We start from the raw sequence: 27,127 nt of genomic DNA, 5'->3' as shown, positions 1-27,127 counted from the left end.
ACACCATAAACGATGTCGACAATGTCACCCCTGCCACGTGATTGTGGGGTACGGCCCGCTGTCATTATGCTAAGTGGCTGCCCACTGCATTAGCGCGGCAGCACAACTGCAAACATCACAGGCGGGCCAGCCAACATTTTGTGCACCCTCTGCTGCTCCTGGCGTCGCGATACAAAATCCAACCCCTAGTCTGCTTTATAATTAAAATTAAGGCTATTGTAAAATTGTTGTACATCCAGACATTGTTCTTACAAACATTTGGAAATTGCTTTCATCAAGAGCCATGAATAGAATCATAGAAGTTTATAGCACAGAATGAGACCATTTAGTCAATTGTGTTTGTGCCAACCCTTTGCTGAAGCAATTTCACACAAATCCAAGTGTCTTGTTTGCATTCCACTTCTCCTCCCAGCTTATTGTATTTGGCTTGGTTCTTGCTTGAAGATTTCACCGATATGCATCAATGCCCTCTTTTTTGTTTCATTATATTCTCTATCTCACTTGTAATCCAAGGAGCCCTGGCCTTGGTTCCTCCTCCTTTCCCCCTTGTTGGAATTTAGCTAGCCTTTCCCTAAAACATCTCCTCCTTAAAAATCACCCATTGTTCTATTAAGCTTTTCCTGTCAAACTCTGATTCGATTTTACCCTGGCTAGATTCCCTTTCATCTCATTGAAGTTAGCCCTCTTCCAATTTAAAAGTTCCACTCTAGATTGTTCATTGCTCTTTTCTATTACTAATCTGAACCTTACGATACAATGATCACTCTTACCCAAATGTTTCCCCACCGATACTTGGTCCACCTCATTTCCCCAGAAACAGACCCAGCAATGCCTCCTTCCTAGTTCAACCAAGAACAAACTGGCCAAGGAAGTTCGCCTGAACACACTTCAGAAATTCCTCCCTGTCTTTACCCTTTATTCTCACATTATCCCAATCTATATTTGAGTAAAGTTCCCTAATATCACGATTCTATAGTTCTTATATATCTCTGTGATTTCCCTGCAGATATGCTTCTGTATCTCTCTCATTATTTGGAAGCCTATAGAGTATCCCCAGTACGGTGATCACACCTTTCTTTCTTCCCAACTCTAGTCAAATGGATTCTGTCCTTCCCCCCCACCCCCCGGCCCCCAGGACATCCTCTCTTCCCTAATAAGTAATGCCACCTCACCTCCCTTTTTCCTTCCCTATCTTTTCAGAACACTTTGTATTCTTGAATATTAAGCACCTAGTCTGCGCTTTTTTTAAGCAACATTTCCATTATTAGCACTACATCATATTCCCATGAGGCTACTTCCACATGTAGCTTACAAACCTTATTCACCACACTTTTTGTGTTTACATACATGCATTGTAAACCTGTCCTTGTATTCTTCATAGCCCTTCTTAGTCTGTTCCTATCTAATATGGTACTACTTCCTTCTCCAGTATTATCCAACATACTCACTCCTTTATGCACCTTATTCCTATTTCCTGCTTCTCTGCCAATTTAGTTTAAACATTCCTCAACCACGCTAGTGAATCTCCCACAGAGGTGATTGATCTCAGGCCTGTTGAGGTGTCACCCATCCCTTTTAATAGGTGCTTCCTGCCCCAGAACTGGTCCCAATGCCCCAAGAATCCAAAGCGCTCCCTCCTGCACCAAGCCTCAAGCTATGCATTCATCCTCGCTAGTTTCCTATTTTACTCTTGCTAGCATGCGGTACTTGGAATAATCCACAGATTACTACCTTTGAGGTCCTACTTTTTAATTTCCTCCCTAGTTCTTGGAAAGTCTGACCAGAGGACCTCAATATATCCTCTCTATGTTCTTCGTACTGACATGTACCACAACTTCTGGCTCACTCCTTTCCCCCTGCAAAATATTCTGCACCCTCTCTGTGATGTCCTTTACCCTGGCACCAGGAGGCAATACACCATGCAGGACTCAAAATGACATTTTCTGAAATGCCTGTCTGTCCCCCTATGTAATCTCCTATAACAACTGCATTTCTAGGTGTTGCTGTTCTTCCCCTGTACAGTCCCATGCTCATTGGTGCCATGGTCTGAACTGCACTCCTTCAGTGTATCGTAGTTCCCAGCAGTTTCCAATGCTGAGTACCGGTTTGAGAGTAACACATACCGGGAACTCTTCTGCACTTCCTGCCTCTTTTGGGTGGCCATGCATCTACTATCCTGAACTCTCTCTGCTTGTGGGGTGGTCACCTCCTGGAATGTACAATCCAGGAGACTCTCATCCACCCTGATGCTTCACAGTAACTCCAACTGCCCCTCAAGCTAGAAACCCTGAGACCAAGTTCAAACATCTGGAGACACTTCCTATAGCATGGTCGCCCAAGACACATGAAGTGTTCTGTAGTTCCCACATGGAGCAGGAATTGCAAGCAATTCAGCTGCCCATCCATGATCTTAAAAAACTCTATTCCCTCTTTTAGAATCTAGTTAGAACCTTATTTAACTATTAATTTTAATTAATGTCTCTAGACCTATTCTATGCTAATACTCTTATTATGAATTTATTTAACGCTATACGTACCCCAATTGAATTTTTTAATTTCCTGACTCTTAGTTCAAACCAATGTCCTAGTTTAGACACAAAAAGAAAAATACCAGCCAATCTTAACCTACTTTCCAGTGACATCACACTTTGATTTTTTTTCCCCTCAAACCTGGTCCACTCCCAGCCGAGCTCTATTTATCCCTACTGGTCTCACTCAGCTCTCGCTCCTGGTCTCAGGCCTCCTCTGCTGCTGCCTTATTTATTCCTGCCATTCTCGCTCTGCTGTCAACCCCACTCTTGAGCATCCTCTGCCACCGCTCTATTTATCCCTGCCAGTCTCATTCAGCTCTCACTTCCGCCATGTAAATGGTGACAGGCTTTGGGGAGGCAGGAGATGAGTTACTTGCTGCAGAATTCCCAGCCTCTGACCTTCTCTTGTAGCCACAGTATTTATATAGCTGGTCTAGTTCAGTTTCCGGTCAATGGTAACCCCCAGGATGTTGATGGTGGGGGATTCAGTGACGGTAATGCCGTTTAACACCAAGGAGAGATAGTTATATTCTCTCTTGTTGGAGATAGTCATTGCCTGGCAGTTGTGTGGTGCAAATATTGCTTGCCACTTGTCAGTCTAAGCCTGAACATTGTCTAGGTGTTGATGCATGTGGACACGGACTGCTTCTGTATCTGAGAAGTTTTGAATGGTATTGAACACTGGGCAATCATCACTTCTGACCTTCTGATGGAGGGAAGGTCATTGATGAAGAAGCTGCAGATGGTTAGGCTCAGAATACTACCCTGAGGAACTCCTGCAGCGATGTTCTGGGCCAGAAATGATTGGTCACCAACAACTACAACCATCTTCCTTTGTGCCAAGTATGACTGCAGTTGGTGAAGAGTTTTCCCCCTTATTCCCATTGGCTTCAATTTTATTTGGGGTCTTTGATGCCACATGCAGTCAAATACTGCCTTGATGTCAAGGGCAGTCACGCTCACCTCACCTCTGGAATTCAGCTCTTTAGTCCATCCTCTTTAGAGCAAGGCAGTAATGAGTTCTGGAGCCAAATGGTCCTGGCAGAACCCAAACTGAGCAGCAGTGAGATTTTTGGTGAGTTAGAGCCACTTGATAGTACTGTTGATTGACACCTTCCATCACTTTGCTGATGACTGAGCATTGACTGACGGGGGTGGTAATTGGCTGGGTTGGACTTGTCCTGCTCTTTGTGGGCAGGACATACTTGGGCAATTTCCCACATTGTCGAGTAGGTGCCAGCACTGGAACCGCTACACTAGAAGCGTGGCTAGTTCTGGAGCATGAGTCTTCAGCACTACAGCCAGGATGTTGTCAGGGCTCCTAGCTTTTACTGCATCCAGTGCCTTCAGCCATTTCTTGATATCATGTGGAGTGAATTGAACTGGCTGAAAACTGGCATCTGTGATGTTGAGGACTTCAGGAGGAGACTGAGATAGTTCATCCACTTGGCACACCTAACTGAAGATGGTTGCAAATGCTTCAGCCTTGTCTTGGTTGGCTCACCCATCACTAAGGATGTGGGTGTTTGTGGACCTGCTTCTTCCTCTTAGTTGTGAAATTGTTAACCACCATTCCTGACTGGATGTGCAGGACCGCAGAAGTTTGATCTGATTTGTTAGTTGTGGGACCGCTTACTCCTGTCTATAGCATACTGTTTCTGCTGTTTAGCATGCATGTAGTCCTGTATTGCAGTTTCACCAGGATGGCACTTCATTTTTAGGTATGCCTGGTATTGCTCCTGCCATGCTCTCCTACACTTCTCTTTGAACCAGGGTTGGTCCCCTGGCTTGACGGTAATGGTAGAGTGAGGGATTTGCCGGGCCATGAGTTTACAGATTGTGTTTGAATACAATTCTGCTGCTGCTGATGGCCCACAGCATCTCATGGATGTCCAATTTTGAGCTGCTAGATCTGTTCTGAATCTATCCCATTTAGCACGGTGGTAGTGCCACACAACACAATGGAGGGTGTACTCAGTGTGAAGATGGAACTTCGTGTCCACAAGAACTGTGCGGTGGTCGCTCCTACCAGAACTGTAATGGACAGATGCATCTGCGACAGGGAGATTGGTGAGGATGAGATCAAGTAGGTTATGCCCTCTTGTTTGTTCTCTCACCAGTTGCAGCAGGCCCAGTCAGCCAGTATGGTGCTACTGAGCTACTCTTGGTGATGGACATTGAGTCCCCCACCCAGAATGCATTCCGTGCCCTTGCTATCTTCAGTGCTTCTTCCAAATGGTGTTTGACATGGATGAGCACTGATTCATCAGCTCAAGGTGGGTGGTAGGTGGTAATCAACAGGATGTTTCCTTGCCCATGTTTGACCTGATGCATTGACACTTCGTAGGCTCTGTTGAGGATTCTCAGGCCACTTCCACCCGACTGTGTACCACTGTGCCACCACCTCTGGTGGGTCAGCCCTGCCGATGAGACAGGACATATCCAGGGATGTTAATGCAGGTTTCGAAACATTGGTTGTAAGGTATGATTCTGTGAGTATGACTATGTCAGACTGTTGCTCGACTAGCCTGTGGGACAGCTCTCCCAACTTTGGCACAAGACCCCAGGTGTTCGTGAAGAGGACTTTGCAGGGTCGGCAGGGCAGAGTGTACCTTTGTTGTATCCAGTGCCTAGGTCGATGCCGGGTGCTCTGTCCGGTTTTATTCTAATTTGACTTTTTAGTTGCCTTTTTGTGTAATCGAGTAGCTCACTAGGCCATTTCAGAGGGCAGTTAAGAGTCAACCGCATTGCTGTGGGTCTGAAGTTACATGTAGGCCAGACCAGATAAGGACGGCAGATTTGCTTCCGTAAGGACATGAGTGAACCAGATTGGTTTTTACAACAATCCAGTGGTTTCAGGGTCACCATTAGAATAGCTTTTTATTCCATATTTATTTAATTAATTGAATTTAAATTTCCCCAGCTGCTGTCTTGGGAGACTCATGTCTCCAGAGCATTACTCCAGGTCTCTGGATTACTAGTCCAGCGACATTACCACTAGGCTACCAATATTAAAGAAGCTGACAAGAACAAAGAATCAATAAAAAATTCCTTCAAAAAGGGTCAAAAATAAGCTCCAGATCGGTGCTGTTAATGTTGATGTTTGGTTCTGTATATTGTTCTTCTGCTTTCTCCCTAGTGTCTGGCAACTTTGGACACTTGACATAATATCTGACAACTGCAGTGTAATTGAGATGGAAATGTTTGAAAATGTGACATTTAAGATGATAGTCATTTTCCCTTCATTTGCATTGGAGAACCTAAAAATAGGCAGGTATATCCTAAGAAAAACAAAATTAGGGCATAAAATGGCACAGAGAGAAATCTATCATAATGGAACTCTTCTCAGATTCTTGATCAGGTCCATCCAGTTTACAGTGCTGAACAAGACAGACCTGACCAGAATAATCTAAGCCAAGAGTGTTGAGCAAAAAACATTTGGGCAAAGTCTGGTGGTTACAAGCCTAAAAGAAACAGTTAACAAAAAAAATTATGTGCTGCATTAATACACCTTCTCCCTCTCTTTAAAGAGAGGATGGAAGAGTATCAGGGAACAGATATCAATAAAAAACTGTTTCAGTAATGCAAACCTGTTCTCATAACAAATGCCTTTCCCTACAGCAGCTCAACTCTCAACAGAGTGAAGGCCTGATAATATGCTCAGCCTCTGAGCAATGGGGTTTGACTATATTTAAAGAGACTTGTAATCTGCTTGATTCTATATTCATAAAATCTCATTCCTGGTAATGGACTGAGGAAGAGCTACTGAATTTTTCATCCTTTCTGAAAGGAAGCCTTCAAATATGTCTTCAAAAAGGAGACAAAATTTGTACCATTTCCAGGAACATTGCCACAGATGCTCTTGCCACCTAACAATGTCTTTGAGCCGAGTAAAATTATTTGCAGAATACATTAATTCCATTCAACCCATGGGCAAATGTGCATCAGCGCATCTTGACATGGAGGGATGTAAGCATATGTCAAAGCAATAGTTATGCCTTGGGCACAAAGCAGAGATCAAATAAAACTGCACGGTCTGACAATGGTGTGGAATGGATTTACTGCTTTAATCTGGGTCACTGCCAATGCACAATTTCACAAAGAGAACAGGAGGTGGGCCAAGCCAGAACAAGCGTTATCTGCTACCTCATGCTAATTATGTTCTAATACCTCACAGATCTCTGACACTGTGAGCTGGATTTTATCCAGACAGCAGGAGCAAGAGTGGAGACGTAGAAGGCCGAAAAATCAGGGTGGATGCGGCACCCGAACGTTTAAAGATGGTGGCAAGGCCTCAGTGCTGCTGTGGGAAGGCAGCCACGGAGAGCAATGAATAATGGAAGGGCGGAAGTGGAGGCCATTGACGGCCTGCGGTGCTAAACTCTCTGCAAGGATGGACGCAGTCTCGGGTACAAGGGTAAGGTGTACACAGTCTCGGGTACAAGGGTAGGGTGGGCACAGTCTCGGGTACAAAGGTGGGGAGGGTGCATTCTCGGGTGCAAGGGGTGGGTGGGTGTAGTCACAGGTACAAGGGTAGGGTGGGCACAGTCTCAGGTGCAAGGGTAGGGTGGGCACAGTCTCAGGTACAAGGGTAGGGTGGACGCAGTCTCAAGCGCAAGGTTAGGGTGGGCACAGTCTTGGGTAAAAGGGTAGGGTGGGCACAGACTCAGGTGTAAGAGTAGGGTGGGCACAGTCTCAGGTGCTCTCTGGAAACGTGGACACTGAGGGGCATTAACACAGTCTTCAGAGGTGGGGAGCAACAGGATGGTTCATCTCTGCAAGAAGATAACATGGGAAGGGCAGGTGCAACAGCCTTTCAGTCCCCCGCTTGCCTTCAGGGATGGATTTGCTGGGACAAGGGCTACCCATTGAAGACATGGCTACTGATGCCTGTGAGGAACCTTCACATTTCAGCAGAGGAGAGGTACAACACTTGCCATGGGTCCACCCGAACGACCATCGAGCAGGCCATCTGGCTGCTGAAGATGAGATTCTGGTGCCTCGATCAAACCAGTAGAGCCCTGCAGTATGTTCCAGCAAGGGTTTTGCGTATCATGGCATTCTGCTGTGCTGTGCCCAATCTATAACAGCAGAGGTGGGGGAGGCCTTGCACGAAGAGGACATGATTGATTGCCAGTCCTCATCCAATGAGGAGGATGTGGAGGAGGCTAATGAGCAACCACCATTGGATCTTGCTTCCCTTGCACGGGATGCCAAAGCCATTGAGAGACACACAAGGGAGGCTCGACACAATTTCATACATACCAGCTTGCTGCCACTATGATGGCCTCTCAAAGTGAACGCAATAAAGGCTCACTTCACTGTATTCCACCTGTTGCCTCCTTCCCATCGCATTCCAGTGCTTAGCGCCCAGCTTCACCATACACTCTGACACACTCTGGGAGCAAGGTGAAGGTTGCATTTCACAAGTCAGCAATGAAAGATGAGCCATTTACAGCAATGAATCTGACCTCTATTTATTTGCACAATTGTAGCAACCAATGCAAAGGCCACAATTAATACACCCATGAAACCCCAGTTGTGTCTAGCTGCTCTTGTTTATACGCTGTTGTGTGCTTCTACAGGATGTGACCACTGTGCTGGCAGCTAAGCTGGAGGCAGGTTGCTGATTGGGCTATCTCTTGGCCTGGAATGATTTTGGCAGATGTGCTCTGGCTGCCTGAGGCCTGGAGGGCCCAGCTAGCTGAGTGGTTGCTGTACAGGTGCAGGGGATTCCTCAATCATTGTGTCTACTGAAGCTGAGGTCACTGGAGGAGGGGCTGAGGAGCTGCTGTCCACACTCGGAGTGCCCTGAGGTGAGCCCCCAGCTGTGGAGGTCAGCCTCTCCTCCTCCCTTTCAGGGCTCACTTGAACCTTCCTGCTGACCGTAGAAGGACAAAGACCTGGAGAAAACTCCAGGCGCCTCGTCCCTCTCTCACCGTGCCACTTCTGCATTGAGCTCATGATGTGCAGCGCTGCAAGCATCTGTGGAATCTGGCTCTCCATGAGGGTCCCACCTCTTGATTGAGAAAGTCATGTACTGACATGCCTGAGACATGGCAGAACTCATGGCATGGATGAACTCCTCCATCATCTGCTCATGGCTGCTCATTGCCTCTGGCAGCTCTGCCAAATGTTCCTTACCTCTCTCTGCAACTCCCGCATGTTCTGTGATGCCAATACCAGAGGCTTGTTGTCAGCCTGGGCCTCAGCATGGGCCTGACCACCCACAGTCCTCTGACTGTCAGCGGCCTTGGTCACAGCCTCCGTCAGCTGCTCGGGCGCATGTGTAGTGCTCTCACCAGCTTGTGACCCTGAATTTATCCCCGAGCACATACCCACCGATATGAAAGTATCGGCAATGGTGGAACGTTCAGGGGAATGCTGTGACGGTGCATCCTCTGACTGCTCCTCCTCCTCAGAGCCCGACGGCAGACCTCCTGACCCAGCGGCTGCACTTACCTCCGAAGTGCCATGACCTGCATGAGAGAAAACAAACATTTGTGGGCTAGGTTGCTCAGATCTCCTCATGCCAACCAAGTGTGATGTGGATCTCCAGAAGTGTGCTGGAGGACAGGTGAACACAACGTTTCCTCACTCTCTTATGCAGACACTCCAGTCTCACCATTCACAGTTGCACAGCTACCCTGGGCCCTCGCTAGCTACCAACAATTTCTATCAATCACAATGCACACCTGACATTCATAACTTCACCACACCCTCACACACTTTGCACTGCTGCAAGCCTCACACCCATATCTCACAGCTTGCACACACTGTCAGCTATTCAACCATGCCAGTCACATCACCCAAACACATTGCACTACACTCACTAACACACTTCCTTCTCTCTTGCAGGGCAAGGTGGTGCATATCTGAGGGCAGCAGCACCTATCTGGCCGGGGCAGGCAGGGCTGCATGTCCTTACGCTGATGGAGGATACGATGGCCACCATGATTGCAGCAACCATGACCAAGGCTGTGACCAGAGGTGGGGCTGAAGCCATTGAAGATGACAGCATCCTCACATCTAATCCTCCTTCTAACATCCCACTTCCTCGTCATCCCACAATCTCTTCTGCAGATGATGTAAACATACACCGTTTGCTTTCCCCCACTCTCCTCACCTTGTGCCTTTCTTCTTTTAGATGCCTGAGCACTTCAACCTGGCCAGGCAGTGCTGGAAGAGAAAGAGGTGGAAGAGCAGGAAGGCAGTGATGAAGAAGAAACACTGTCACTTCCTCTCACACTCACAGCCACCAGCTCAGTCACTACATGCTTTACAGGATAGCTTAGAGGTGGGATCTGCACACGGTGAGACACCAGGAATCAGTGGCCTGCAGCCAGGGCAGGAGACAAGGGTAGCAGAGGTGCCAGCTCGCCAGAGCGGGAGGCCACATACAAGCTTTGCGGCTGAGGACTCAGATGAGGACTTTGATGGGTCATCCTACAGAAGAAGGCTGATGGGTCTGCACAATGGTGTATTGGCAGGCTTGCAAGAAAGCCTGCAGTCAATGTCAGGGAGCTTGGAGGAGTTTGGCACCAACGTGGCAAAGGGCTTTTCGCAGATCTTCAAGCCCATCTTTTCCAACCTGGAATGGGTGGTCACTTTCATCATCACACCTGTGGAACTCACCACAATGCAGCGTCTGATAGCCGATGCTGCAACTCCCATTGCAGCACAAACAGCTTCCATCAAAGGTGTGATCACTACAGTGGAATCTCAGAATGCTGCTTCGCAAGTTCAGACAGCTGCCATCATGACTCTGGATACCAGAGTTCAAAGGAATTTCAGTAGGATTGATGAGCTGCTGCCCCGGGTGATTGGCAGTGGTTCCATGAAACATGAACCTGCCGTCCTCTGTCAGGCTAGGAACATTCGTGTTACTACCACTGCTACTTTGCCAGTGCCCTTATCTGTTAGCCAGTCAACCCGGACAGCTGCAGCCCATGCCAAGATGGTATAGTCTGAAGCCGTGCTTCTAGGTCCAGCGCTGCTTGGCGTAAACCTCTAAGGCCATCTGCAGTCTCCTCAATTGAAGGTCAGCAGCCTTCCAACACCCATGTTGCTGTCACTGGAGAAGCACCTGGTAGCAGCGCTAACATAGGGAAAGGCATACAGAAGATAGGCATGAAAGGAATGCACAAGGATGATTAGTTTAATTTTGTATCCATTATATAATGATAGAATTTATAAATTTAGATTGGAATGTGCATTTTCTGGTTCTTTATATTTGATGTTGTCGGTAAGAGAATGGTGTGATTGTCAGTGATAGAGGAAAGGGAAGGAATGTGGGATTGTTGATGAATGGGGAGATGTGGTTGAGGGTATTGGTATCACTCATGAATAATCTGATCATGTAGAGCCGAGCAGAAAGGTGGTATCTACATGTAGTCTCTCTTCTTCCTTCTGTTCATCCACTTCCTTTTGCACTTCCTCCTCTTCTGCTGCCTCCTCTTCCTCCTCCATTTCTCCTCCTCCTCCTTCTCATGCTTCTGCTCCTCAGCTTCTTGCCTAATATGTGGTGGCTAGGGCTGTTCCATCATGATGGCACAGTTGTGCAGCATGTGGCATGCTACCAGAAATCTTGATACCCATTCCGTTCAGTACTGCAGAACTCCTCCAGATTGGTCTCGGCAGAAGAAACATTGCTTGAGGACACTAATGGTGCACTCTATAATGTTCCTTGTGGCAACAGGCTCTTATTGTAAGCCTGCTATGCATGTGTACATGGGATTCGGACTGGAATCACTAGTCATGTTATTAGGGGATGACCCTCATCACGGCATAGCCAACCTTTGACTTGTCATAGTGGGTCAAATAGGTGGAACAGAGGACGTGCACAGAATGAAGGAATCATGACTGCTGCCAGGATAACAGGCATTTACCTGCATAATGCACTGCCTGTGGTCACACACGTGCTGCTCATTAAGAGAGTAATTTATGAAAATGGCTGAGTTCACATGAGGTGCATACTAGGCATTCTGCATGCAGTCAATAGCACCTTGTACTTTAGGGAAGCCTGCAATCTGTGCCAAACCTCATGCTCACACTGCCTGCTTGTCTTTGGCAAGCAGGAATGAGATGAAAATGCTTCTCTGGGTATAGAAAACCTCAATGATCTCCTTTAAACCGCAGCACACTGAAAACTGTGTGATGTTGCTTATATCTCCAGCAGCAGCTTGGAAGGAGGCAGACACATAAAAGTTAGGAATCACGGTCACCTTGACAGCCATAGACAATACTGTCCTTGCCCTGCTTTGAGGCTGCAGCAGTTGCCATATTTCAGGAACGATTTATTTTAGGAAGTTAAGATGTCTCAAGCATTGGTCTTCTCTGAAGTTGAGGAAAGAATATTGTTCTCTGTCGACCGTCAGTGGATACAACCTCCTGCTGAGTGTCCTTCTCCCCCTCCTCCTGATCCCTCTTCAAGCAACTTGTCCTGCTCTGTGCGACCTCTTTTTATTCTCCCAGTCATGTTCAATTCCCAGAAGAAGCTCTCCCAAACCACACATGCCTGGAAGCAACTTGTTTCAGCACAGATTTTACATGACCAAAAAGTGCTGTAAGACCAGCCAGACCCAACTCCCTGTTCAGTATTTATCAGAGTAGGAAAGTTCCAAAGCTACATCAACAGCCAGAAGAAATAATTCACCAACTTGCCTGTAAGTAATTCATGATTCACTTCAATAGTGCAGGTGGGATGTCCCTCAGTCCATTTATTATGTTCAGCTGTGTAAGGGCAAGACAGGGCACTGGATGGAGGGTGGAGTTCGAAACTGGCAGCACTGATATCAAATCAGCATTGCCCACTAATTCACATCATCATCTCGCTGCTCTGCAAGTTGCTGTGGCTGTTAGGCGCGTGCACAAACCCCTTTTACCAAGATGGTGTCCTGCAAACATCCCATCGGAATTAGGCGCAAGCACCCTGGATCCTATTTTGATCCTTGTGTGGTCGCATAATGCCTAAAAAACTGGTGCTACATGCCCCAATTTAGTCCCTGCAGTGGCTTCATCAAAATGAATTTCAGAGTTTTTGAAATTACAAACAGGTTCTACAGACTGAACACAGTTTATTATATTTCAAATTGGTATTGGTAAGTTCAGGAGTAGGTAAGAGGGAAAGTGAGCTTAACAATCCAAAGTTAATCTAAATGGCAACTTGTCAAATTATTACTGCTATTTATAGTTTTTCATTAGCACAATGACAGGATTTAGCCCGAGACAACTGCAAAATATTGATCCTAGTTGTTGTGGAAAGTGGAGAAGATTAGGAGAATTTGTTGCTGTGTGCCAAGAATTAACTTTGGAGCCTTTCTGTAGTCTAACAGATACTCCAAGAACGCTCATTGAAGTAAAGGTTAACTCTTCATACATGGGACAGATTTCGAGGAGAAACAATTATCTGAGATGCTGTTCCACAGGTAGGAGAGGCCTTATGTAAAATTTCACTGTTAATTTCACTGCAGGTCTAATGAATGCATATGGAATGCTGAGGTTCAGATTTGACATAAAAGCTCATTATTATTTAAGCATATCATGCAAATACATCATAAAGAACATTTTCATATGCATATTCCAGTAAAAGCCGGCTCAGGTCTGCAAATGAAACCTGACCCAAGCGCAACAGAACCACATCCGACCCAAGTCTGACCCAGCCCGAGTCTTTTCATTTTTTCCTGCGCCCGACCCGACCATCAGTTAACCTAGACTTTGTTGCTCATCTGCACAAGCTTGAAAAAACTGTAAATAAACAACCTTTCAAGTCCAAAAAGTACATTAACATTGGAGCCACTTACCAGAGGTGGTGATAGAGTGTGTCTGACCCAACCCGACCCAAGCCCAAATGCCAGACCCAGAAGAGCGACCCGATCCGAGTCTGACACATGTCATCGGGTCCCGCGGATTCGGGTCGGGTAGCCATGCTCTATATTCCAGTAATATTCACACAAGAATCAAATGTTTAGGTCTGGCACAAAAGAAATATTCATTACTATCGACAATTGTATCTGTTGAACAAACTGGATGCATTGGAATAGCACACGCTTTAGGATTTTAAAAAAGGTTCCTTCGACAGGTAAACTTCTCTTACACATCATCAAGCCATATTTTAAGCACTTTACAGCCAACAAATTACTTTTGAAGTTTATTTAGTGTTATGCAGGAAAATGCAGCAGCCAAATTACACACAGCAAGGTCATACAAACAGCAAAGAACTCTTTATCAGCTGTGTGGGCAACCAGGTCCTGTATCTTGATACCTCCGTGAACAACTTTATGAGGGTTTAGTTAGAAATGTCACAAGTTGTCACCAGGAGTTAGGACAGCATCAGAGGGCAGGCTCTAGCCATGCCACCTAGACTGGGTCCTGAGGTGCTGGGGGCATGAACCAGCAGACAGCAATGGGGGAAAGGTGTGAGGCAGAAGAGAGAAGAGAGAAGCCCTAAGGGCACAGGTCAGGGAAAAAATAAAGAGATGTGAGGCAATGTAGGGGAGAGAGGAGCTTGGGGAAAGGGGCAGAAAAAGGAAAGAAGCTCAGGGGCAGGAAGCAATATAAATGCGGGGAGCTCGGGGGGACAATGCAGAAAGAAGTGAGGAGCTTGGGGTGAGATGCAATGTGAAGGATAGGAGCAGAGTATAAGAGAAAATGTAGAGTAATAGAAAGGACCAAAGCAACAAAACCAAAAACCTCCTCATTATCTCAGGCTTGTGAGTGTTATTATATAGTTCATAATTCTGTGTTCTGCACATTTAACTGACTACCAAAAATTATGTTGGATAATTGTTAAAGTACAAGATAGTTAAATGAAATAAATGGTAACTAAAGTTTAGTGATTGTCAAACCAGGATTAACCAGGCCCCAGTGGAAAATACCCACTTCCCTTAAGGGAGAGAGATTCTCACCGACTAAGAAAACTAAAATACATTTATATGAGACAGTTATATTTTACATATCTAAAAAAACTATTTTAAAAATAAAATTTGTTACAGATTTAATGAGAGCTATATCATATCCACGGCCAATAGTTTTGGTCTCCACCAGAAGTGGAAGCATCATGTTTACGTTACATCGGTCAATCTGTAAAACCTTGCCACAGGATATTGGAGTTTACCCCCAGACAGGTGTCTGTAGGGATGTTGCAACCACAAGCTAAGCTTATATATTCATAAAAACACAAGGGGAAAAAAAAGATGATTTCCAGGGGTACGGTAATAGATGGTTATGTTACTGGACTAGTAATCTAGAGGCCTGGACTAATGATCCGGAGACATGAGTTCAAATCCCACCATGCCAACTGAAGAATTTAAATGTAATTAAATAAATCTAGAATTTTAAATAAAGTATCGGTAATAGTGATCAAAATAAACTCCTGGATTGTCATAAAAACCCATCGGGTGCACCAATATATTTTAAGTTATCTGCTGTGCTTACCTGGTTGACTCTTAACAGCCCTCTGAAATGGTCTAGCAAGCCACTCAATTGTATTCAAGGAGACAGCTCACCACCAGCTTCTCAAGGGCAATTAATCCTGGCCTTGTTGACAATGTTTACACTCATGTGAATGAATATAAAAAAGATAATCATCCAGGAAGCGTCTGGACAGAGTAGATAGGGAGAAACTGTTCCCATTGGTGAAAGGGTTGAGAACCAGAGGACGTGATTTAAGGCGATTGACAAAACAAACAGAGGCGACATGAGGAAAAACGCTTTTACGCAGTAAATGGTTAGGATCTGGAATACACTGCCTGACAGTGTGGTGGAGGCAGATTCACTCAATACTTTCAAAAGGGAATTGATTAATTATACGAAGAGAAAATTTTTGCAGGGATACAGGGAAAAGGCAGAGACTGGGATTAGCTGAATGGCCTCCTTCTGTGCTGTAACCATTCTATGATTCTATGCACACTTAACAGCCAATGCAGAACTGTGGGTTGGAGCAGATTATCTCAGGTCCTCTCAAGTACAGATGGTACAGGTGAGCAGGGAATGGCAGAAAATGTGGAAAAGAAAGCGAATGAGTAAATTGAAGCTATCTCCTGGCCAATAGCATTCTAAGTACTGGACAACATGCAAATGTTAAAAAGTGTGAAACTTAAATACATCTGATTTACCAGCTGTAAGGATGTAAGTGATCTTCTCATGCTCTGAGCATTAATTTTAAAGAGATGTGTAAAATACACACTAGAGCTCCTGAAAACACATTAGGATAAGTTTTCTGATTGCATTCTTTACTTGGTCATAACCAAAGCTGACACAACAGTTAGGAAAAATGGATGGAGATCTGTTATGCAAAACGTTCATTTCTTCAACACTCATTCAATTGTCAAGTTGCGTTTTCTGCTGACACTACGTGTATCCACCAGTTGGCAATTAATTGTATTGGAAATATTCATTGACATTATTTAGCAATCTTACTATTCCAAGTCATGTAGGCTAGTGTAGTGCTCTGACATTTATCCAACCATATCAAATGGGAATCAATGGCCAAAAGGGCATACTGTTTATGGAACTGCATTTACGAATCCTTTTATAGCTGCATTTCTGAGGCTCTTTCCGAATCATTTTCCTTTTTTTTTCCCAGTTTCTAGTTAGTTGTTCAAGAGCATTTGTGTTAAGTCCCTGACACAGCTATTTTTATTTGTTATGTCCATGATATTGGGACAATGGGTTTCCCAATGGAAATCCCATTTTACTTACATTTTCTGGACAACAATGATGAGGATCTATGGAGAAATGTCAGGCAGGTCAAGCTGTACCAGAGGCAGACCTCCCCCACCCCTGCTACCCATGTCACCACCACCCACCCCCCACCCACCCCCCCCCCCCCCCCTCCCCATCTCCATCTGCATTTGTAGACAGAGGAACATCTGCCTGGCATTGGCCTTGTAAAATTCACTATGCTGACTCCAGTTCAACGGATAGTCACAAGCAGAGCTGTGACATCTGCAGCTAACGTATGCTGTAGGGTTGGCACTGCTAGTGGCTGTGCTCTCAAGTGCTGCCTTCTTCAGGTAAGCTCCTATAGGCAGGGTACAAAGGAGTGGAAAACAAGGCTACCACTCTCCTTGCTACCACCTCATTTTGCATCACCTTCTGTTTGCTAGCCATTAAACAACGATGGAACGTTGCATAAATTCCTCGTTTGGATATAGAGTGGGTTTCCTGCCTCCACATTGACTGGGTGTTTGCCAGGCATTCTTGTTACCCAACAATGTTGGCAAAGGCTGAAATGTACCTTTAAGTGGCTTCATTGCTTTAAATATATCCCAGACCCATTATATACAGTCTTTCATTTCCCATGGCAAGCTTCTGATGCCATAAAGTTAAGCAGAGTCATGCAGGCGCTAATTACATACTGTCAAACTAATGCATTTTGTAGGACGCATTTTTGATTTTCGAAAACCTCAGTGTTCCACACAGAGTGTACTGAACTTGCAAAGCACAACAAGATGCTAGCCAGCAGGAAGATCCCCATACTTATCTGAATGTGGAGCTGTAAGGAGCTACCTCTTTTCCAGCTACTGATTGCTCACCACCGCCCAAGGCGCGATCACCCACACTTTCCAACCTTATTGGTCACTCCTCCTGGCCCGATCACCCACCCATCCTCAATTAACTGAGGGTTGCTATGACACCAGCACTGGCCTGATCTTCAGTTCTGCTTCGTCAATAGCTCTGTGTAGCTTGCCAGCTCAAGGAAGTTATGTTGAACTTGTATAAGACACTAGTTCAGCCTCAGCTGGATTACTCCAGTCCTGGGCATTGCACTTTAGGAAAGATGTGAGGGCATTGGAGAGAGAACAGAAATGATTCACGAGAATGGTTCCAGGGATAAGGAATTTCAGTAATGAAGATAGATTGGAGAAGTTAGGACTGTTTTCGTTGGAGAAGAAAAGGCTGAGAGGTGATTTGATAAAGGTATTCAAAATAATGAGGGGTCTGGACAGAGAAGATAGCGAGAAACTGTTCCCACTCATGAAAGGATCGAGAACGAGAGAGCACAGTTTTAAAGTATTTGGTAACAGAAACAAAAGTGACATGAGGAAAAACTTTTTCACTCAGTGAGTAGTTAAGGTCTGGAATGCACTGGCTGAGAGTGTGGTGGAGGTAGGTTCAATTGAAGCATTCAAAATGGAATTGGATTGTTATAGGAAAAGGAAGAATGCGCAGGGTTATGGGGAGAAGGCAGGGAAATGGAGGTTAGTGAATTGCTCTTTTGGATAGCCTGTGCGGACATGATGGGCCCAATGGCCTCCTTCTGCGCTGCAACAATTCTGTGATTCTGTGAATGGAAATGAGGCCTGAGACCTAATAACGGTGTGCCTCAGCCCTCACCATTCATGTGCAGGGATTGTACCATAAATGGATGCACCCGAATTTCTAGTCCTTTATTTCATCAATAAAGCAAATTAACTGCGGCACAGGCAGCACAGTGGCGCAGTGGTTAGCACCGCAGCCTCACAGCTCCAGGGACCCGGGTTCAATTCTGGGTACTGCCTGTGTGGAGTTTGCAAGTTCTCCCTGTGTCTGCGTGGGTTTCCTCCGGGTGCTCCGGTTTCCTCCCACATGCCAAAGACTTGCAGGTTGATAGGTTAATTGGCCATTATAAATTGCCCCTAGTGTAGGTAGGTGGTAGGAGAATATAGAGACAGGTGGGGATGTGGTAGGAATATGGGATTAGTGTAGGATTAGTAAAAATGAGTGGTTGATGGTCGGCACAGACTCGGTGGGCTGAAGGGCCTGTTTCAGTGCTGTATCACTAAACTAAACTGTACTCCCCAATGCCACAAACTGTAACAAAAATGACAGCAGTTTGTAATTCTAGAAAAAATATTACAAAATATTGAGTTCATGTATTAGTCACATGTTTATTGCAATATTGTGGAGCAGCACTGGATTTGAAGGTATAGGTTCAGATCATAAGGCACCATTTTAACCTAACCCGCCAGGAAAGAAGCTGCTGGGTTTGAATCAGATGCCCATTTTACATGTTGCCTGATTTTACTCTCCACTGACTTCAATGGATGACACAATCCTGACCAGTGGACTAGGTTAAATTTATCCACACTATATAAAACAGCTGCTGATTGGCTATCACCCATTTTACACAATCACATAATGCAAAGTTACCCCCAAATATATGGTGAATGGAATTAAACTGAGCAATTCAAAAAACTACAAAAAGACGACTGACCAATTGGTGTCCTTGATGTGAATTCAGGATCAAAGTGGAACGTGTCCTCTGGTCTTCCCACAGCTGGTTTAAATGGTGGTTTAATTTCTTTCCTGTATAATTTCTGGTGGGAAAGAATATATTTCAGTGACTCGGAACCAAATCAGATGAGTTTTAGTTTCTTCTGTTCTTAGTGCACTGATTAATGCTTTTACCTTAAATTTCTATCTGTGCCATTTAACATAGACATTGATACATTAAATTTATATTAACCAGTGCAGTAAAATAATGCATAGGGAAAACTTAACCTTCAAGTTATGACACATTACAATCCCCATTTTCTATTATGTTACATTGAATATTTACTGTTAATTTGTTGCAGAAAGGTAATTGGTGCTGTACTACAATAGATCATGATAATGTCAGGTCCAGTATTAATACTGTCTTCATTCTGACTTCATCCATTTCATTGCACTCGGCACATCTACTTCATAAGAGAAAGAAAATTTGAAAATGAAACTTGCTGTCTTGAAATAAATGGTAGACTCTATGAAGGATAAAAGTATAGCAGTTAGTGGGAATCTTAAGGTGCTTTACATTGACTACTTGTACTCTTCCTGTGTAGGGAAAGTGACCTCCATGCACCACTTTCCGTTTACTCTGCAGTCAGTTGATGGTTCAGTTCTGTAATGTGGAAATCCAATTCCTTTTTTAGACCTTACAACAGTTAGTATTTAATTAGTTTAGACATCCTAAAGGATGCTCATGTTTATTATATTCTAAGCATGAAAGAAAAACTGAGATATTTAATTGTATGTGTAGAATTTCATAAGTTTTCTTCTACCAACAGGAGAACAACTGTTTACATTTAGTTTTCTGAAAATGACTCCTTCATCCCAAAGGCTTTTGACCAACTATGTTCCCCAAGCATTGGGGCATTTATCCTATAGTATGCAGCTGACAAGAAGAATTGCAGTGCTCCCATCAGCTACATTACGGTTAGATAAAATCATATGTAGTTATTTTCTTATCCAAGAAATTAAATTCAATAAAAGCCACCAAAATTAATTGGCAGCATTGAGCTATGGTGCTGGACACACTGATGGAAATTTGCATTGACAATCTTGGTAAGCTATTTCCTCATCTACTCACCCTTGAACTCTGCATACTCTCTCTTCTGCTTTCGTACTCGCTTCAATTGTGCAAATAAAGTAAGTCCTGAATAAATCTGCAAGTCTCTTGTTGCTTTTTAACAAATAGACAGCGCAGAAAAAAACTCAATTGCTGGATCAATCTTTCAACAGACATTACACCTGTTTACTGCCAGCAGCAACTTTAGGAGGATGGGTAGAAGCTAGCATTGACTTTATTAATGCTACCTAAAAAAATGTTGACTAACCTTAATGCACAATTAGGGCTTGATTTTGTTCTCAGTCCGATGTCGGATTTCGTGGTGGGGGGGGTGGCCGGAGAATTGAAGCAGCAGAGACCACCACGGAACCTGACACCGGGATTGTTGAGCCAGATCTTCCCTACGACGGGGAAGTTCCATGGTGGCCTCTCTGCCGCTCTGCGACGCTACCCTGGTTTAAATATTTAAAATACCTAACTGCATACATTACCATGTCATCCGCCACAACCTTCCCATCCGTTCCCGATCTTCAGCGCGATGTGCGACACTCACGCACTTTCGCTTTCCTGTCCAGGAACAGCTGGCACCACCGAGGAGGGGAAGGGATCTCTGCTGCATTCTGAGTATAGATGAGGGGGAGGCGCGGGGGAAAGGGGTCAACTCTGCATTATTTAGGGTATGGGAGGAAAGAGGTCAATGCTGCATTATTTTGAACTGTTAGCAGTCTTTTAAAAATGGTGCCAGTGCCTGTTCCGGCATCAGGTGACTCCTTGAACGGCGTCGCCAATGCCGCCAAAACCACGTGATTTTGGGGAAGGTGGGGGGCATCAATATGTTAAGTGGCCACCTGCTGCATAATTGCAACGGTGCGGCTCTCGTGCTGGGCGGCTGCCATTTTCTGCACCCGCTGCCACTCCCGGCGGCGGGGCAACAAAATCCAGCTGTTAATGTGTGAGCCATTTGACATCAATAGATTGCTGTGAAGGGCAATCACTGTTGTTATGCAAGTAAAAATGACAACCATTTTGCACATAACAGTGTCCAATCAACATAATGGCATGAATGATTGGTTAATCTACTTTTATTGATGGAGGTTGAGGGGAGATTGTTGGTCAAGCCTTGGGCTTTTTTTTTCAAATAGCGTCATGGGCTCTTGAACTTCACCTGAACAGACAGATGGAGGCTTGGTTTAACATGTCCTCCAAAGTGTCAAACTAAATGATGTGCACAAGTCCTTAGATTGAGCTTGAAGCCATTACCTTCCTGACTTCGATCAAAGAGCTAAGCTGACACTATTATGCAGCTTTTAAAATGCAGGAATATACATGTTGTCAAGGCATTGCACTTGTCTACTGTAGTTTTCTAGCCTTACAAAAGTCAATTCCTCTTAAAATAATTAGCTTTTAAAGCCAAGGCTTCTGGCTACCACATGGAGGTTACTGAATAGCTCCAACTGGCACACAACTGTCTACCTCTCTAGTTCACTCAAGCATTTGTCATTCAAGAGTGATCCATCTGTTTTATTCTGGAAAGTCCATTGGCCAAAGATAGAACTGGAGGCAATCTTTACACTCTTTTATATTTATTTAAAGAGTTACATATTACAAGCATACACTTCCTAACTCCAGCCAGCACAGTTTCAAGCATTGTCTATTTATAGGGGATCAAGTGAATCCCCAGTCAATGCCAACCACCTGCATACAATTAAAAACAATTAACCCAAGATAATCCTTTTTTTAAAGAAATTAAACCATATTTCATGTTTGTAGGCTCCTTAACAGTAGTTATACTGTTGGACAGAGCATTAAGCAAGAAATAACTGGAGCTTGTAACAAAGGCAATGTAACAATTGTGGGGGACTTTTCCTTCTGAACTGTAACAATTCTGTGATTCTGTGAAAAAGAAGAATGTGCAGAGTTACGGGAAAAGGTGGGGGAGAGGCACTAGGCGAAATGCTCATCAAGAGACCCGGTGAAGATACGTTGGGCCAAATGGTCTCCTGCTGTACTCTAACAACTCTGAGATTCTGTGATTAATCTTCATATAGACTGGACCAATCAAATTGACAAAGGTGGTCTGGAAGATGAGTCTGTAGAATGCTTTGATGACAGTTTTCTGGAACAATTTATTGTGGAACCAACTAGGGATAAAGCTATTATAGCTCATAAGAACAAAAGAATAGGAGGATTAGATCATACAGCCCATCGAGCCTGCTCTGCCATTCAATACGATAATCACTGATCTTGGGCTTCAACTCCACTTTCCCACCTGCGTCCCATATCCCTTGATTCCCCAAGAGACCAAAAATCTGTTTATCTCAGCCTTAAATATATTCAATCATGGAGCTTCCATAACCCTCTGGAGTAGACAATTTCAAAAATTCACAACCCTTTGAGTGAAGAAATCTCTCCTCATCTCAGTCCTAAATGATCCGGCCCTTATCCCGAAACTGTGGCCCCGTGTTTTAGATGCCCCAGCCAGGGGAAACAATTCCTCAGTGTCTACCATGTCAAACTGCTTCAGAATCTTGTATGTTTCAATGAGATCACCTCTCATTCCTCTAAACTCCAGAGAATGCAGACCCAATTTACTCAGCCTCTCATCATTGGACAACCCTTTCAGCCCAGCAACCAATCTTATGAACTTTTGCTGTATTGCCTCCAAGGCAAGATATCCTTCCTTAAATATGCAGCCCAAATCTGCACACAGTGAGCTGAATTTTATGCAGATGGGGTTGGGATCCCAACGCCAGGCCCAAAAGGCGAGGGGAACCCCACCTCGGCCGTTTGGGGGACTCCCGGTTGCATCTTACAACTCTCGAGCAATTAACTGCGCAGTGCTGGGGTCCCCATTCCTTCAAGGATGGGGAACCTGCCTCCAACAGCTGCCGACCAATCAGACGGCCGGCAGCTCAGCAATCCCAGCAGCACCACTGAGTGTGGTGGCCACTGCTAGAACTGCAGCAGTCACTTGAAGCTGAGGCCCTGGCCAGGTTGGGGGTTGGTTACTGAGGACAGGGGGATGTGTGATGCCACAGGGGTGGCCTTTGCTGCTGGGAGTCCTCCGTGGGCCACAGATGCCCACGGAGGAGGGACCCCCCAACCCCGCCCAGCCCACATGAGGCCGCCTGGCGTTACTGGCCGGCCTCCCTGCATGCTGGGTTTCCCACCAGCCGCCGGTGAAACACCAGTGGTGGTGGGAAAAGGCCCTTAAGTAGCCATTAATTGGCCACTTAAGGGCCTCAATTGCCTCTGGGTGAGAAAGCCATCCTCGGGCTCCCCTGCCCCAGACTAAATTCGAAGGCATTGAAAGGCGACCAGCACTCCACCCCCTGCCCTTTCTGCGCAATTTTATGGGGCCCCCGCCTCCGTTCCCATCCCTTGGGGGCCCATAAAATTCAGCCAAGTATTCGAGGCTCTATCTTGGGGTAAAGGGCATGGAAGAGGCTCTTGCCCGTGCACGCTTTGGCACTTTGATGATGTCTTCTATGGGGTTGCTTGTGCAGGGGGCACAGGACGAGTAGTCCAAGTTCTCATAACCAACTTCTTGTGTCTCCTACAGGTCCAGTAACTGAGGACGAGTGCAGTAATGAAGGGCAATCATCATTGTCCTCTTCTGCAAGGAGAAAACTACCAGAGCCAACACCGTCACATCATTCCTCAGCATCTTCAACCAGCGAAGACACACTCATGTTGGTTAACCTAGAATGGGGAGCACTGGGTGAACCTCACATCATGCTTCAGCAGGAGGAGCAGCGTGAGCAAAGTTAGCTGTGGGCAGTCCCCCGAAGAGGTCTGGGTAGCATACGGACGCCAGGAGCCATCTCTTTAGGGGATAACCCATATCCCACAGCAGCCAGCCACAGAGTCTGGATGTGGGCCTGAAGAGGTCAGGCACCTGGGACTCTTGCAGGATAAAAGCGTCATGACAGCTGCCTGGGAACTGAGCACACACCTGCAAGATTCACTTCCTGTGGTCACAGACTCGCAAGACATTCAATGAGTGGCAGCCCTTTCTGTTCAGGAATCTGGCTGGTTGGTCTGTCGGTGCCTTGACGCTTACATGGGTGCAATCGATAACCCCCTGAACCTGAGGGAATCCATCGATGGCTGCAAACCCCAACACCCTCTGCCTGAGCAGGCCCATCTGTCTCAAAATGGATGTGGACCCCCACCCTCCGGAATAGGGCAACCATGACCTGCCTGATGGTGTGATGCTGCCGACTGTGAAATGCCACCTGCGTCCGCAGCAAATCCGTGGAATGACCCGGTTGCATAGAAATTCAATGCCATAGTGACAGTGACGGCTGCAGGTAAGGGACTATCTGAGACTATCTGCCTGGATAGGCATAGCCTCCTATGTCACTGACACTCTCTCATTTGCAGGTAGCTGACTCTTGAATTGTAGACCCGATATCTTCAGAAGCACCTTCTTCCTGTTGCAGCACCCCGCTGTGCTTCTCTGGCTTCCTGCTCTCCAGAAGATTGCATCTGCCAAAGCTCATCCTGGCTGCTCTGTCCAATGTCAGAGTAGCCTGTTTCCATCTGACTTCCCTCAGCTGGGGTTTATTCATTTACCAGGCCTTCCCCTGCCAACCCCAGCTGCCCAGGTGATGCCAGTGACCTCGCGTCCTTCTCCAGATTCCTGCCACTCACCACTCACAAATGCAAGTCTTTCAGCTCTAGAAATTGCTACTCTGTGGCACTGTTTTGAGCAGCTGAGCTTTAACCTGGGCTTCTAAAATATGTTAAACAGCCTTCCAATAGCCTTCATGCCCACCCTGCAGTGTTCATAACTTCTACATCCTGCCGTGATCCAGACATTGTGTTTACCTGTGCCCTTCTATTGAAACTTGCAAACTGTTCCTGACAAGCCTTTCAATGAACTCTTCAATGAGCTCAATGAGCACTTAATTGCAGGTGTACAGTTTTTCCGTATATTCCCCCCACCCCAGTGTCCCTTTCACAATCACTTCGCATTCTGCAAGTGGTGGGACTCAGTGCTGCCCTCTGGGAATGCAATTTTCAAATAGCGCACACACCTGCTCCCACCCCCACCAGCATTTGAAAACGCATGTGCCTGTCTTCACAGTCGAAGACACAAATTACATGCCAGAAATAGGGCTGGAGTGGTACCGGAGGCAGGGCACCCTGCGCAAGACCGAAAAAGCAGGGACATCACCGCCTCTGCCTTCCCCTTACAGGGGTCCCGGGGGAGGGGGGAATTGGTTCCCGGTGGGGGTCCTCCATGGGCCACAAATTGCCCACAAAGAAAGAACCCTCCCCCCCCCGAAGCCCGCAGGGACGGCGCCTCATTTTACAAGACATTGCCCTAAATAGCCCACTTAAGGGCCTCAATTTGCCTCTGGGCGGGAAGGCCATCGTTGACCTCTCCCATCCCCGGGAAGATTGCTTGGCAACCTGGAAGCGACGGGCCCTCCATCCCGCCATGTTCTCCACCACCTGCCACGATCCTCTGTGCCCCCCACACTCCTCCATCCCCCTTCGGTGGGGACTGTAATATCCCGGCCATAGACTTTAGCCAAGGCGCTAATAAGAGTGAGGAATGTAAGGTGATTAACATCAGAAGAGAAAAAGTATTGGAGAAACTTAAGGGACTAAAATTCAACAAATCCCCTGGACCTGATGGCCTACATCCTAATGTTCTGAGAGAGGTAGCTGCAAAGATAGTGGATGCTCTGGTTATGATTTTCCAAAAGTCCCTAAATTCTAGAACCGTCTCAGTTGATTGAAAGTTACCAAATGTAACACTGCTATTCAAAGAAGGAGGGAGAGAAAACAGGGACCTACAGGCTAGTTAGCCTGACATCAGTCATCGGGAAAATGCTGGCATTTATTATTAAGGAAGTCTTAACAATGCTAATAGTGAGTACATAATCCCCCACTGAAAATACTAATAGTGAGTATATAAATACACACTGAAATTATACTGAGTATATGTACCTCCACTGACAATACTAATAGTGAGTATATAAATATGCACTGAAATTATACTGAGTATATGTACCTCCACTGACAATACTAATAGTGAGTCTCTATACCCTCACTGAAAATACTAATAGTGACTATATAAACACCACTGCAAATACTAACATTTTTTCTTTCTTCTTCCTCTTCTTTGGCCTCCTTGTCTCGAGAGACAATGGGTAAGCACCTAGAAGTGGTCAGTGGTTTGTGAAACAGTGCCTGGAGTGGCTATGAGGGCCAATTCTCGAGTGACAGACTCTTCCACAGGTGCTGCAGATAAAATTGGTTGTCGGGGCTGTTACACAGTTGGTTCTCTCCTTGCTAGTGAGTATTTATTTATTTATTTTTATTTATTTAGAGATGCAGCACTGAAACAGCCCCTTCGGCCCACCGAGTCTGTGCTGACCCATTTATACTAATCCTACATTAATCCCATATTCCTACCACATCCCCTCAATTCCCCTACCAGCTACCTACACTAGGGGCAATTTACAATGGCCAATTTACCTATCAACCTGCAAGTCTTTGGCTATATAAACCCTCACTGAAAATACTAATACTGAGCATATAAACTTGCAAATGAAAATACTAATAGTGAGTATATAAGCCCTCTCTGAAAATAATAGTAAAATAATAGTAGTGAGTATGTAAACCTTCACTGAAAATAATAAACCCCCTACTGACAATAGTAATAGTGAGTATATAAACCTCAACTGAAAATATCAATGGTGAGGTATGAAACCCTCACTGAAAATGCTAATAATGAGTATATGAAACCCCACTGCAAATTTGAATAGTGAGTATATAAACCCGCACTGAAAATACTAATAGTGAGTATATAAACACCCACTGAAAATACTAATAGTGAGTATATAAACACTCACTGAAAATACTAATAGTGAGTATATAAACGCCCACTGAAACTACGAATAGTGAGTATATAAACACCCACTGAAACTACGAATAGTGAGTATATAAACACCCACTGAAAATACTAATAGTGAGTATATAAACACCCACTGAAAATACTAACAGTGAGTATATAAACACCCACTGAAACTACTAATAGTGAGTATATAAACACCCACTGAAAATACTGAGTATATAAACCCGCACTGAAACTACTAATAGTGAGTATATAAACACCCACTGAAACTACGAATAGTGAGTATATAAACACCCACTGAAAATACTAATAGTGAGTATATAAACACCCACTGAAAATACTAACAGTGAGTATATAAACACCCACTGAATCTACTAATAGTGAGTATATAAACACCCACTGAAAATACTGAGT

At 45.2% G+C, this 27,127-nt stretch overlaps 1 protein-coding gene across 4 annotated transcripts in view; it reads right to left on the bottom strand.

The window, feature by feature from the left end:
• Nucleotides 1-27,127, bottom strand: part of rps6ka2 (ribosomal protein S6 kinase, polypeptide 2) — a 665,937-nt gene that overhangs the window by 134,020 nt on the left and 504,790 nt on the right. For all 4 annotated transcript variants that reach the window (XM_068044824.1, XM_068044826.1, XM_068044825.1 and 1 more), the window contains one exon: nucleotides 18,730-18,832. In XM_068044824.1, coding sequence (XP_067900925.1) covers nucleotides 18,730-18,832 — 103 coding nt within the window. The remainder of the gene's footprint in view (nucleotides 1-18,729; nucleotides 18,833-27,127) is intronic.

This window comes from Heterodontus francisci, chromosome 13 (genome assembly GCF_036365525.1).
Source record: "Heterodontus francisci isolate sHetFra1 chromosome 13, sHetFra1.hap1, whole genome shotgun sequence".
NCBI lineage: Eukaryota > Metazoa > Chordata > Chondrichthyes > Heterodontiformes > Heterodontidae > Heterodontus > Heterodontus francisci.
Note: the sequence above shows the minus strand (reverse complement) of the source record. Positions and strands in the feature narration are given on the sequence as shown.